At 41.5% G+C, this 14,142-nt stretch overlaps 1 protein-coding gene across 1 annotated transcript in view; it reads right to left on the reverse strand.

Moving 5' to 3' along the window:
• DAAM2 (dishevelled associated activator of morphogenesis 2) overlaps nt 1-14,142 on the reverse strand; it is a 125,938-nt gene that overhangs the window by 16,554 nt on the left and 95,242 nt on the right. Inside the window, exons 16-20 of the mRNA XM_067293187.1 lie at nt 6,517-6,601; nt 4,800-4,906; nt 3,980-4,068; nt 3,047-3,215; nt 1,171-1,278 (exon numbers count right to left, since the gene is read on the reverse strand). Coding sequence (XP_067149288.1) covers nt 1,171-1,278; nt 3,047-3,215; nt 3,980-4,068; nt 4,800-4,906; nt 6,517-6,601 — 558 coding nt within the window. The remainder of the gene's footprint in view (nt 1-1,170; nt 1,279-3,046; nt 3,216-3,979; nt 4,069-4,799; nt 4,907-6,516; nt 6,602-14,142) is intronic.

Here is a 14,142-nt window from a genome sequence, read left to right on the forward strand (position 1 = left end):
GCCCAACCCTCCAGCAAGGAGTGTATGCCACATGGCTGGCTTACAATAATTGACTGACTCATAAGCAGGGACCACAGCTTCAGCACGCACATTGTGATAGTCTCAGATTAGCCCTGCATGTGATTCTTGAACCATTAGTTAACTATTGAATCCCATTAGCAATACATTTACATGTGATTTTGTCTTCCTCACAGTCCAAACACTGCTGATTTTTTCCAACTGCATTTCTATCTTATGGCAGTCCTTGCAAGCTAACATCATAACTAAGCATTTAACCCTACTGTGCATGTTAACGAATGCTTCCCTAGACCCAAGTGTTGTATTGGATTTCTCCTTGTCATATACAAACAAGACTTTTTTATAGGATTTGCATGAAATGAAACTTTTCACTTCTAGGTAGCCAGTTAGTACTTACTTGTAAGCCAGCAGGCATCTCCCCCAAGTATTTGGTTAGGAGTAGTTTACGTCTCAAAAAACACCACAAGAGCCTTAATAAATGCCTTTAGGTATGAACCTGTATTTATTTTTTACTTGTCTTTCATTAGCTGGAGTAGTGCCCCATACAAAGAACAAAGTCTGGGCAAATAATAAGCAAAGATATTTTTGAGCAGTGGTTTGTAAAGAAAAATGCTAGTATTTGGGGGGACAGCTTGTGTATTCGTTTTCCACACACATTTATGGAAATGGAAAAAATTATCACTGAAATTTGTGCAGAAAGTATGATGCTTTCCAAATTTCTGTGCACAACTCATTTGTGCAAAAGTTTGAATGATCTTCTTGAAAATGGCCTACTATAGCCTCTGTGCCTAACTGACTCTGGCTTAGAAACAAACTTTCAATTATCCAGAAAAAATAGCACACAACTTAGATGACCAACCACAGAGTATGGTGAGTGAGTTGCAAATAATGACCAGCCTAGTTACAATATCTGATTCAGAAATAAAGTACATACGGATATATCTAAGTAAAGCAGTCAATTTAGTTACCTAAATGATTTTGGACTAAAATTTTCTGCTGATGTACATCAGAATAATGTCAAGGATGTCAGCAAAGGCATTCCAGGTGCCCCAGCTGAAGGGCTGGCCATGAGTTTGGGACACAGAAATTTAAAACTAACAACCAAATAAGTTAACATAAATCATTGGGAACAAGGAATAGCACTGCACTTACTTGACTTTTGCTGCTTCTGGAAGATGCTGCAACTCAGACTGAATATCTAAGATATCTGGGTAATTCTTCTCAAAGATCATAATTAAGTAGTGTAACAGTGTAATGTTCCTAAAACAAAGAAGGAAGAAATGAGAGAAGGAAGATGGTGGTGAGAAGGAAAAGGAAGGTGGGAGGAGTGAAAAATATTTGGGTAGGAAATGTGCTTGAGTGAACAAAACAAACAATAGATCAGCAGTTAGTAGCTCTGTCACGGAAAGAAAAGTATTACAGACTAAAATGAATTAGCCCTTTATGAGCCATCCTTCCTAAAACCTCAAGGGATATTTCACACTGCCTTGCTTTATTCGGGAAGCACCAGCATGCTTCCTTCCGTTTGCATAGATGGTGTAACAGAAAAGAAAACTGCATATCACAGTATACTAATTTGTCCCCAAACATTTTAGAGAATAAACAATTAATAGTAGTAAAGTGTCATTAGGAAGAAGTGAGGTGCTGTCAGAGATGATGTGGAATAAAATGAAGAGTTAATGAAAAAGAGGAAAAGGTTTTTGAAGACTGAAGAAACTGCAAAGAAAGATTCCTATATTAAGAGTGACACAGCCATACTTAAAGACTCAAGCCCACTACTACAAAAGAAATGGCAGCTCATGTAGGACTGGAAAGAAATGAGATTCAGGAGAGATGCAGGATTAGGCTTGAGAAGATTTTTAAAGGTAAATGGTGAATTTCGCATGTGGAGAGAACAGCCAGCCAGAATGGCTACTTCAGATAGGTATTACGTGGCTAACTGACATGCAAGACAGCAGATAGCCACTGCTTCATACAGACCAGGCACTGGGAGTTGAGACCTGGAGAGAACACAGAGTTCGCAGAGGACATTTAATATATGGAGAGTCAAGCCAAACAACATTAAGGCAAAAAACTGTTCAACAGTAGCTACACAAGGATTAGCTTCAGAATATGGAAAGGACATCACTTGTTAAAACAGAGCTCTGTTAGTTCAAACTCTATTAGGTAGAGATGAATTTCCTATAGCTTCTTACTGCCATTATTCTGTTACAGTCTGAAGTCATTTCACCACAACTGTGGTCTCTGCAGGTCTCACAAGGCAAGGAAGGTGTGAGTTAGTAAGAACCAGCATAGGAGATATCCAGGGAAAAATCTGTAGTGCTGCTGGACCCCTAAGGTGGCATTCTCTCCCTAGTCACAGCTAGATCAATTTTCAGAACCAGCATGGGGATACAGGGCAAAACATGCAGTGTAACACTATGAATGCCTACAGCCCATGTCCATAAGTAGTAAGCACCACAACCCAACAACAGCTATTTTCCTTAACTGCCCTAGAAACAACCAAGCCCAGCTTCTCTGAGCTATGCCCTGGCCCTTGTGGTCCAATGTCAGTGTACGTAGAGCTAGTTTACAACCCTCCCGTCTGAGAAATATATGCCATGTTTTTTACAGGAGATGTATAACTGTGGTTTGAGTTTTCTGTACTCTGCTTTTTGCAAAACCATGGCCATAAAACATTGGTATAAAGGGCAAATTCCATAGAAAGCCTCCTCTTCCCCTCCAACTTCAATTCATTTATTTGTGAAATACTACATTATGTCATCTTTGTACAGTGTTGCAGAAACACAATCCAACAACAGATGTGCATTATCCAAAGAAATGGCAGAATGTGTGTGCTGTGTTAATAGCTGGTCTTAAGTGCTCCAGGATCTTTTAGAGTGAAAAGCACTACTTAAATGCCAAGTGAGACATTATTTTAAATGGTCTCCAGAGTTATTAAAAAAAAACAACAAAAAAACCCTCACTTTCATCACCATGATAAGAGATGCAGCACAGTAACTTACTCATTTAGGGCCTTCCAACCTACCTGTCTATGCTGGATTTGGTGTCTGCAATTTTGTTCAGGCTGGAGACTTTGAAGCCATATGCACTTCCCCTTTGGCCCTTGTTCATATAATTGCCAAAGGCCAGAACCACCTCCAGGAGTTGCTTCAAACGCTTGCTGCGGATAAGTTCTTTGGATGCCAGAAGAATGGCTTGAAAAGATTAAAAACGGATAGGTAATTGCGCAGTGGCCTTTCTGAATGTACTTGGGCCCAAGATTTGAAATACTCTAAAATGCTGCTGCTGACCAGCACATGTTCCAATTCAGACTGTCCAAGCACTGTCCTCCCACTATCCACATGCCCAGACCAGATGGAAAGAAGGGAGGAAGGCACACTGCATTTAACATGTAGGATGTCCTCCTGAACCCAGAAGCTGGGCTGTTCTCCTAGATCTCCACTCTAGAAACATAGCCAGTGTGAACAGGGGGAAGGCTTAAGCTCATCTGAAAATGCAGAGTAGAACACACTCACTTCCTTTCTGCAATAACCAAGGATGCTGCACAAAAATCATGCTTCTTTCCTTGTAAGTAACACATTTACAGAATACCACTGTCCTCAAGCATCTGTCATATCTGCCCCAAGGGAAAGGAAGGTACAAGGACTGAGGGTGAGAAGGGATGTCCGATCTGCACAGAAAGACCATAAATGTTTTTGGCAGCTCAGCACTATTGGATAGCACACTGTCACATCTGTCAGGTCACATTTACAGTGTAACAACCATGACATTCACTTTATTAAGCCAACAGGTGTAACAACAGTGTCAGACAGAATTTGCTTTGCAGCATATGACATGTCTTGGACTCACTGGCTCTGCAAACAGAGCATGCTGCTGTAACAGCACTTTCTTTGAAGATAAGGTTCTTTTGACATGTCTTGTCCCTTTAACCAAATCCTAGCACAGGCTTTAACCATACCTTCTACTTTTGGCTTTGCCTCTGCTAGCCTCTCTGGAAACTTCTTCTTAAAGAATAATGCTTGCAGCCGCTGCTGATAATGGTCGATCCTACACAAAAGGGAAAGGAAAGCCAACACTGAACTTGAACCATCTTTTGAAGCACAGGGCCAGCGTGTTGTCTACACAATCTAACTGTTGGATGCTGAGTCCTGCAAGACCAATGCATGACGTTACAGACATAGTTCCAACATCTAATGCTTCTTAATCAACATTGTTATGAAAATGGAGACCTCAAATATGTTTTGAACACAACTGAAGAGTGGCTGGAAGAATTCCTGTTACTCTCAAAATATGATATTCATGGGAGATGTCAGCTGAGGAAAATGCATCTCAGTTTGTAGAACAAGGTGTTAAGTCATGATCAGTCAGGAGCTGTAACAAGGGTGGAACAAGGAAAAGGAGCAGATGATGAAGAGATGGGACAGCTGGATGGAAAAAGGGATCTATACAAAATCCCAGGCCCCGGCTATTCTACACCTGATAGTTGGATCTGAAATCCTTTTTGTGTGAACAAGGTTAAACAGAGGAGGCAGATGTCTGCTTGTCAACAAGGGACTGTCCCTAAATGACAGCAGGGAGAGTGCTTATCACCAAGAAAAAGTTTGTGTAATGAACTGAAACATTTGTAACACTGTGGGCTTCTGGCAAATGAAGGATATAACACTGGCCCACAATCCCTTACACATTTCCCCTTAGGGTCAGATGATCCATTTTCAATAACAATTGCAGATGCTTCCAAGAAGCCCCCAGTGCAATTTCCCATAATGTTTCAAACAGACCTGCTCATTTCAAAGAGGAAACGATCTGCCCGGGCCATGCGCTCAATTTCATGTTTATGCTCCTCCAAGAGGTCAGTATCACTCTTTTCAGGAACGAACTTCAGCAGCTAGAATGGCAGACACAAACCAAATACCACCATGAGAGATTGAGGGAAAGGAAGAGAGGGAAAGAAAGGGACAAAGTGTGGTGGGGAGAGAGAGCGAGTGAGCGCACGCGTGCACGAGAGAGAGAGAGACGTCAAATTTCTATGCTACCACAGAGAAGCATTACTTTGATTCAGCCACATGACTGCAACTTCAAAGAAATGCAGCTGTGGCTACAAAAGTGACCTTGTTTAAACCTTTCCTTGCTGTTCTGTCTTTATTCTCCCTCAATGACCCCATTAGATGCATTTTTAATTCCAAGGGGGAATTTCCAATTTTTAAATTCTAAATGCTAAATGCTACTCCAACTTAACCCAAGGGGAAATACAGAAAGAACTTTGATTCCCACAGCATTATTTGGAGTTTAGACTGGTGCAAATAAGAGCAGGATGTGTCCCAGTCAGTGGAGAGTACCCATCGTGCCTATCCTAGAGTACACACAAAGCCTCATCTATCTCTCTCTTGGGTCTGCCCTGCTCTGCAGAAACAATAAACAATAACCAAACTACTGGATGTGTGTCTGACACTGGCTGCTATTCATGTGCTGACCTTAAAAGCTCGTACTTTGACAGATTTTTGACATATCTGGTGGTAGTTGTCCTTCAGTCTGGTTATAAATATTGCCATGCATAGAGCCTCAGCCCACACCACAAGAAGAAAACTGCCTGCAAGGCATACCAAACACTTTGCCTGCTTTTCACCACTACTTTAGTATTTTAACCTACCCCCCAAAAATGTGATATTCAAAGGTGTGGAATATCAGAAGCTTGCAGCGACTTCTAGAGCAGTCATGGGCATTCAGCTAATGTGACAAGTGGGCCAAAAATTTCCAAAATGAAAAAGTTTTTTGTACATGATTAATACTATGACTGCACACAAAAAAAAAGAATCACATTTGTCAGGGAGTTTAGAATTATAATGTTTTGCCCACTTTTAAGGAATTTTAGCATATGCATCTTTGGTTAAAGTATCATCTTTTACCCTCTGTAAATGGAGGAAATTGGGCAGTGGTGGTTTAATTGCTTTTTCCCCCCACAAGCTACACAGTGAACTAACTGCAGCAAACAATTCCCCAACTCCCATTCTAACCAATCTAGTTAGAATAGGAGTCCTAATCTAGGTCCTGCTCTAACCGTAACCATTGACCTACATTGCCTGGTTCATGACATTTCCCAAAGGAAAACCTGGGTGGGGACAGCAAGGGAGATTTTAAAAAAACAGCAGTATAAAGAAGAGGTGGGAAAGTTATGGGAAAGTCACAAAAAGAAAGGACATGAAAGAAAAACCCACACCAATTACAATCATGCGTATTTTGCATCAGGAAAAGCACACTATTATGAAATCCAAAAGCCCAAGGGATCAAATTCAACCTGATACAAACAGAGTTATATGAGGGAGGTATTTGACACACTGGGAAAAATACTTTTCTCATGCTCCACTGCACAGCTCCACTGACATGACAGGGCCATGTTCAGATCTGCAGACATACTAGCACAGTGAGTACAGACATCCACCTGCTTTTGGTGGAAAAAAAAATTATTTATAAAGTATAGCTGACTGTAATCTTTCTCACCTGCTCAAGCATATCTTTGGCCAGGTCTTCTTGTTCATCCATCTTCAAGATTGCCTGTCTGATTTCTTCATTAGACAGCTTCAGCCTTTCAACAGTATCAATATTGGTCCATTAGTGCAAAACTTAAGTGACCCTGACAATTCAGACAATAGAAGGCCTGAAAAGCTGCACTAAAAACATCATGAAAGAGCCACAGGAAGCTCCAATATGATGCTGCTCTTCTAGAGTACTCAGCAAGATGATCTAATCAGTTCCAAGGCAGAGATTTTGTAGATCATGACTTTTATTTTCCTCAATTAATCAAACACACATCTAAAAATAGATAGTGATTAACAATGATCAGCTCCTCACAGATCAAAAATGATAGATAGCTCAACTTCCCTCATATCACATACCTTCCTCATGAAGTTCTTTTACTACTGCTAAAACCCCTCAAATCTATATGGCTTTTTAGTGACTGTGGGCCCAAGTTACACCTCTGCTTGTGAATATTACAGGATCTCCAAGGATAACAAGTAATGGCACTGATCCTTCCATTTCGGATCTGAGAAAAGAGGTTTTTTGAGAAGACTGGTTGTGCTTGGTAAGTTCATTCTGCCAGCACTCACAGCTGAAAAAGGAACTGACACCATAGACATATCCAAGTAGCAAATGGCTTGCTTCATATTACCTCTTAGCCCTGCCAGCCACTGAAAACAAGTGCTTATTAGTATTATCGGAGGTATTAAAATTATCCATTCCTTCCCACCTATTCTTGCTTCTCTCTGTGTGTGTTACATGGCAATGTGCAATGAGTGGGGGTAATCAGTTACTACAAAACAGGAAAACAATGAAAAAAACCTCGAGGTCACCACTGGAAACCCAACACAGACCAGAAGCAATCAAAATTTCTTATCATCAAGAGATTGTTTGATAGATTAGCTGAAATGAACTTGCTGGTTCTCAGTGCAGGTGTCAGTGAATAAACCTGCAAGTGACAAATTCCACTCTCGCCCTCCTCAACCCATGACACCCTCATTAATCATTCTAGCAGAGGAGGGGAGAACTGAATGAACCATAAGGAAAGGGCCATCCATAAGAAAATCTTAATTTGGGGACTGAAGCAGGGAAGTGTCAAAAGAAATATTTGCAGAGTGAAGTCTTCAGTCTCCATGGACTTTCTACAATCAATATAATTAATTAACAGCAGAAAGGGAAAATGCAAATACAAATGAGAGACAGGCAGATGCATGAGCCAGAAAGTTTTTGTCTTCAGTGCTAAGAAATTCCATGTTGAAATTTCACATTGCTATTGCCATTTGGATAGAATCACATTTTTGGAACTACGTAAAAGCAAAAGTAAGAGCTTTATTTTTACAGACAGGAAATATTACTAAATTTGAGAAACTTAAAACATTCTAATATTGCCCAATATAACCAACAGCTGGAAACTAAAATATGAATCAGCAGACATTCAAAAGCTTTTAAATATGACACCTTTTAACTAATTGCAGTCACTGTTGCTAGCTTGTCATCTTGTCTGCTTTTGACAAGGAGGGCTAACTGATACCAGCTAAGATAAGGCTACTGAATTTCCAGAAAAGCTACATAATTGAGCCATGTTTGGACAGGATGGAAAGATTAGAAGTTTTGCAATGAAAAGCTGGAAACTTTTTACTTTAGGTCATCAGTTTGACTCAAGCTCAGTACAACAAAACTCAATTCATGGGTTTCTGCATAGAGCTCTACAGCCTCAGTCAGAAAAACTAAGAGTTTCTTCTGCCTTTAAGAAGCATGAATTGTAAAGTCCATGGTTGTGTGACCTTGAGCTGATCAAACCCTGTTACTACATGATGACTGAAGAACATTTTGGTGGGTGTGGGCCTGGCTTCTAGCAGACACACATACAGATGCCCAGACAATTTGGTGCCTGCAGTTTTGCAACTGTTAGGTCTTTTTCTTTCCCTTTAGACTGCACCTTTACATTTTCCAGAATCCAGCCTCCACATAAGGGATATGTCTTGTGACACAGGTGCTATAGTCTGTCAGAGGAGACAGAATGAGCCAACCCATGAACATGATTTTTTTGTTGTTGCTACTTTCATTGAAGATAAAAATATTAGGGTGAGTTTCATGTTTTTCCATGCATACAACTCAAGCAACTATTACACTGACCATCCCTTCAGATGGTGCAAGTTACTCTGTGTGTGTTTGGGGATGCAGGGGGAGGGGGCAGTGAACAGGACCATATATACACATTTGAGGTATGTCAACAGGACAGAAGGGGTAGCTCACATTATTGCTAATCTTGTTATTCTGTCCAGGAGCCTGAGGACTTCAGATTGCCAAGGTCCTCCTGTTTGGTGCAATTCATCAGCACTAAACACACTTGAAAACATCTTCTGTTCAAAAATAATTAAGAGTCCAGAGGACAGATAGTTACACAAACGCTTTGATTTCTTGGATGAGTCTGTGCCCTGCCATCAGCAGAAAAACATCTGGCTGGAATGGCTTAGCCCACAGAAAAGAGAAGCACAAAGCTTACCAGCCCCCTGCAGATAGGCAGTTTGACTTAGTCACTTACATGCCTGTAACGGGGTCATGGTGCCTGCAGGTGTGCATCCTAGACTATTACCAATTCAATTATGAGTACAGAACGATTTACAGCAAGTCAAGCTTATTCCTCTAAAGTGAATTTGTTCCTCTACTGGGGCAGGATGTGTTTCACAAGTTGTAAGCATCAACAGTACAAAACAGGGATCTTCTCAGTTAAAAGCTGGCTGAATGAATGGCCAAAGACTTGTTAATCAAGTGATTCTTACTGTGTTTTCAAAACTCATGCCCAGCATGCAGTAGATCTTAAAGATGGCCAGTGGTAATGTGAAACAGATGTGCTATTTTTAAACAGAAACCAGTGAACTGATTAAAGACGAAACTAAAGCAGATGGGTAAAATCTTTCCATTTAGAACTGAATAGAGGCATCTCCCAGAGCCTAAAGCTGGTATGAGACAGACAGCAAATTAAAGTGGAATTATGGCCTCAAAACTGACACTACAGAAATTTCATCTCAGTATCTACTAGAAAGATTGCATTGACTTTCTTACAAGTTATGCAGATCTACGCACTCTTTCTCCCGCTGCCAGAGACAATCCAGTTCAGGACAGCATACAATTCAAGCTGTACTCTGCTTCACACTTCCCCAAATTACGGATCCTGGCATCAGAACTCAGGAAGTAAACGTGACCAGAAGAAAACACAGTGCCCTTTCCTCAACTGCAGCACATTCATTCATAGCACAGATATTGACAGTGGTTTTTTTTTGCAGCAGCTTGACACTGGTCAGATGTGGGGGAAAAAGGACCTTTACTGAAAATACTCCCTCCTTCTCCCCTTACCCATACATCTGTTGGCAGTCTACGGAAGCCCAACTGCTTGAGTCATCTTCAAGCAATGCTGAAGCTCAACAACTATCAAATAACTTCTGATGGGGTACTTACTCTGCCTCCCTCTATCCCCTCTGGCTTCATAAATAATCTCTATTGACTCTGCAGAGTAATTCTTCACTAATCTCCCCAGGACACCTCGGCTGATTTAACACCAGCTTCACTTGCAGACATCAAGTGCTTTATTGTTTCGTCCTCTTGGAGGAAGCCAGTAGCCTGACTCTGAAAATGCCTGGGAGACATGTTGCAGTTTTGCATCAACTTCCTTTACAGACATCCAGTGCTCACTCATTTTTCCTCCTTAAAGATAGCCATTGATTTAAGTCACAGCACCTTCCCCCTTCAACCCCCCTCTCATGGATCAACACAGAAAACTCATCACTCATTAACCATCTCCTTTTGTAACAGAAAAAGTGAGTCACTTCATGGACTTGTTCCCTGGATCTTGCTTAGCTTTTGAGAAAGTGTGGTTGCATGCTACCAGAGAACCCTGAATTCAAACATAGCTACATTAATCTCTCTTACGAAAGGGATCAGATTCCCCTTCTTCCTTTTACCTTGGAGAAGGGAACTGATTATCATCTATCAAGACCATTTTCCTTTTCAAAGTGAACTGAACCACTTCCAAAAGATGCTAGAGGTAGTAGCTGTGACAGTGAGACATTGACTGTTTGGAGAAAGAGAAGCAGGGAAATAGCCTTCACCCTTCCCTCACATGTGCGCATGCCCCCCCCCCACACACACACGTGTGCGCGCACGCGCACACACACACTTCTCATCCACACTTAGCTGCATCATAAGGCTAGTTTCCATGGCTCATTCAAATCTTAGCTTTTATTGACTGCAGATTTCTCCATCTTCACAGGCTCCCAGCCAATTCACTCCCAAACTCAGCGACTGGACATAAACCTTCTCTAATTCCTGAACTCTCCTAAAGTTCTGTACAACAACTGCCAAGCTGCAGGCAGACATTAAATAACTACATTTTAGGAATACTCACTGTTGCTACCCCATAAAGGCAGGAAAAGGAGATCTCTCTAAACTCTTAGAAGTGTTCAAGAATGTCAAGCTGGTCTAACTGCAAATTCACCCACAAGACAAAAATACAGTCACTCTCTTCACATTCTCTTATCTCAGCTGCTTATCTTGTCAGTGGAGAAGAGAGACAATGCCCTAACCTTTGATGAAAATAGCTGGAACATTTTACCAGGTATGTCTTGCCCCACTATATCAACATGCTGGGCAAAACCCCACCACTTCATTATGAAAGTATTCTGCCAAATGCATAAAGAAACAGGCTTTTCTTTTACTCCTTCAGAGAAAGCTTACAAGTGACCAAGCTACTCTGCATCCAAATGCTCACACTGTCCCATCAAGGAGGATCTGAGAATGGCCAACTTCCCAAGCCAAGCAGAGCAAAGCAGGACCAAATTTGGGAACCCCCAAATTACAGTTCCAAGCTGATGAGGCAATGCTTTGTCCTTTATTGCATATAGGGCTCAGTCCCATTTACAAGTTGCTTATTGTGATCTAAGACAGGACAGCACTGGCTAATATGTTCAGTTTAAACCTGGGGTTTATCATACTCTAAATAGCAGGTAAAGACAACTATCATTGGCCTTAACTTACAGGGGGGAAAAAAAGAAAATCCCTCCAGGAAACCAGGAGGCAGCGCTTATTGCCTGGTGTTTTTCAAGACAGCACACTGAAGAACTGAACTGCCAACCCCAGTGAATTGTTTCTGTATCAAGATATGATCTGTATCCCTAGTTAGCATACTACTTGGAATCTACCTTCAAATAAAGGTGAACACTGTATCACCATGTGACAGAAAGGCACACAGGGATTTGGGGTCAGGCAGAAGCAGCACAGAGAGATTGGTATTGGCTGAATAGCTTGTACCCTAAAGGTCTGGACTGAAACGGTTTAGCAGCACCGAGGTGGCAGAGTTATGTGAGAAAATGCCCTTTTGCATCTTAGTTGAAAATGCTGCACTACTCCCTTCTCCCTTATTGATAGATGCCTGAAGTCACAAACACTGATAAAGACGCCTGCTAAGCCTGATTCTCAGTATCTAACCACTGTCATATTCACATTTAAAACTCTTTTTGTGTAGTCAAATTCTGCCTTCTGCTAGTACTGTTTTTATAACATTTTGCCAGCACTCACTTTCCAGTTCTTGAGAGGGTTACTGCTGACCAGCTGGGCCACAGCAGTAACAAACACATCTCAGAACAACTCTGACATAATGATTTTGCCAGGATCTTAGCAAAGTGACTTGCTCAAGAAAGTGCCACAAGTATGTGTTCAGCCTTCTGAATAACACTACCTCTCCAGAGCAATTCACAGAGCAAGACAAGAGGTACATATCTTGGGCTCGAGATAGTGTAAAGATATGGTACAACAAAAATACTAGAGCAGCAAAAATACTACCCATTACTTAAGTAATGGACCAAGACAGAAGCCATACTGGTGAGAGAGAGCAGAGAAATTTCCAGCTGAGAGGTGAAAGCAGGGAAGCACAGGGATCTGGAAAAGCTCTTCCAGACCATATAAGTCTGACAGTAAATCTTCAGCCTGCTGGAAACTGAAGACATCAGGAAAGTCATGAGGGATAGCAATTTTCCGATGTGACAAAAATAAGTACATGTTGGAAACACCATTAAGAAAGCCAAACTTGAGACTGGTGGAAGCCTGGACTCACCACAGAGAGATGGTTCCATGTCCTAGTTGAATTATGGCCTGCTGGAAATACTGTGAGATTAACTGATCTCAAGCCCATTTGAACGTTTTACAGTTGGGCTATGGGACAGAGCTGGGTTCTGGATCCATCAGACTCCATAAAACAAGGACAATTACATCCTCCCACTGCAGGAAAACTAAGAGATATGGCTATCAAGTAGCTGAAAGAGAGCTTTTACAAAAATAGAGATGAGAATACGGAGGAAGGCTTACAAATCTGTTAACTGTCAGCAAAAATCAGCTAACAATTCAATTTTCATCTCTTTTCAGTCCACCATTCTCCAGTCTCTCTGTGAAAGAAAGCAAAAGACATCTATTTCTCACTCTAGTTAGGTTTTGGCTTGTTGGACCATATGAAATATGAGCTCTGCCTGACCCCTTCTAACACAGTGTTAGTAAAACAAAAACATTCGAGTAGTGGAGGGAAAGAAAACCCAACCCATGCAGCTATTTTACTTTAAAGGACACGACAGTTTAGTGTAAACAAAGGGGGAATAAACTACAGGGATATAAGCACAGTAAGAGTCAATTGGAAACAGCTGTTGGCAGATATCGTGGCAACCTGAAAGATGGGCTGCAGCTCAGAATTGCACAAATTCTCTTTGTTTGTCACCACTTTTAAATCTCTTCTCACTGCATGTATGTGCACACCCTCATGCATACATGTGTAAGGTGCACTGTAGGAGCAGCAGGGGCATGGCAGCAGCCAGGAATCACTTGGCTGGGAGTCTCTCCCCCTCAGGAAAGGAAAACAAATGCTAAGAAGGAAGAAGCAGGGTTATGAAAGAAACTGCAAAGGGGTCATAATATCCTTTCAATTATCATCTGCAGCCAATCCCCCCAATTGCTAGCTTTAATGACAGATCTATAAAAACACAATGAGCAGAACAAGGCATGAATTTAGAGGTGCCATTTTAGTTTCCAAAGATTTTTGCTCTTCTAGTTGCCTGTAGATGGAGGTTTGGGGAGGAGAAGCAATCCTAGGTGAAGCTGTAAGATGTTTCTGACATCCTGGGCCTTAACACTGTCCATTCCAAACATTAAATGATCTAAGCCAGTGACAGCCTTGGTGACAGGCATTTCCCATAGCATAGCACAGTAAAGTTAACAGGGCACAATACAAACTTGTGGGCTCCTTAGGGACAGTGAGTTCAGTCTCCAAGACCATTCATCATTCATGCTAGACGTGCTAACAATAAGATCAGGACATTTCTCGCTGGAGAAGCTGACAGTCATGAAACAATTTTTCATATCTGGTTTGAGTCCAGACTAGCAAGTTGAGGTGGGCTGGCTTGGTGGCAGACCTGGAGTGAGCACATCCTGTACACCTTGGAGTGCTAAATTTATGCTTCAAGGCCATTTTGCTAAAGACAGCAGAATGGAATACAAACCCCAGAGACTGTCCTCTCCCTCTCACCTTTTAGAGAGGATTCCTCTCAGGTAAGAATAAGCCAGACTTGC

This window comes from Apteryx mantelli, chromosome 3 (assembly GCF_036417845.1).
Source record: "Apteryx mantelli isolate bAptMan1 chromosome 3, bAptMan1.hap1, whole genome shotgun sequence".
Lineage (NCBI taxonomy): Eukaryota > Metazoa > Chordata > Aves > Apterygiformes > Apterygidae > Apteryx > Apteryx mantelli.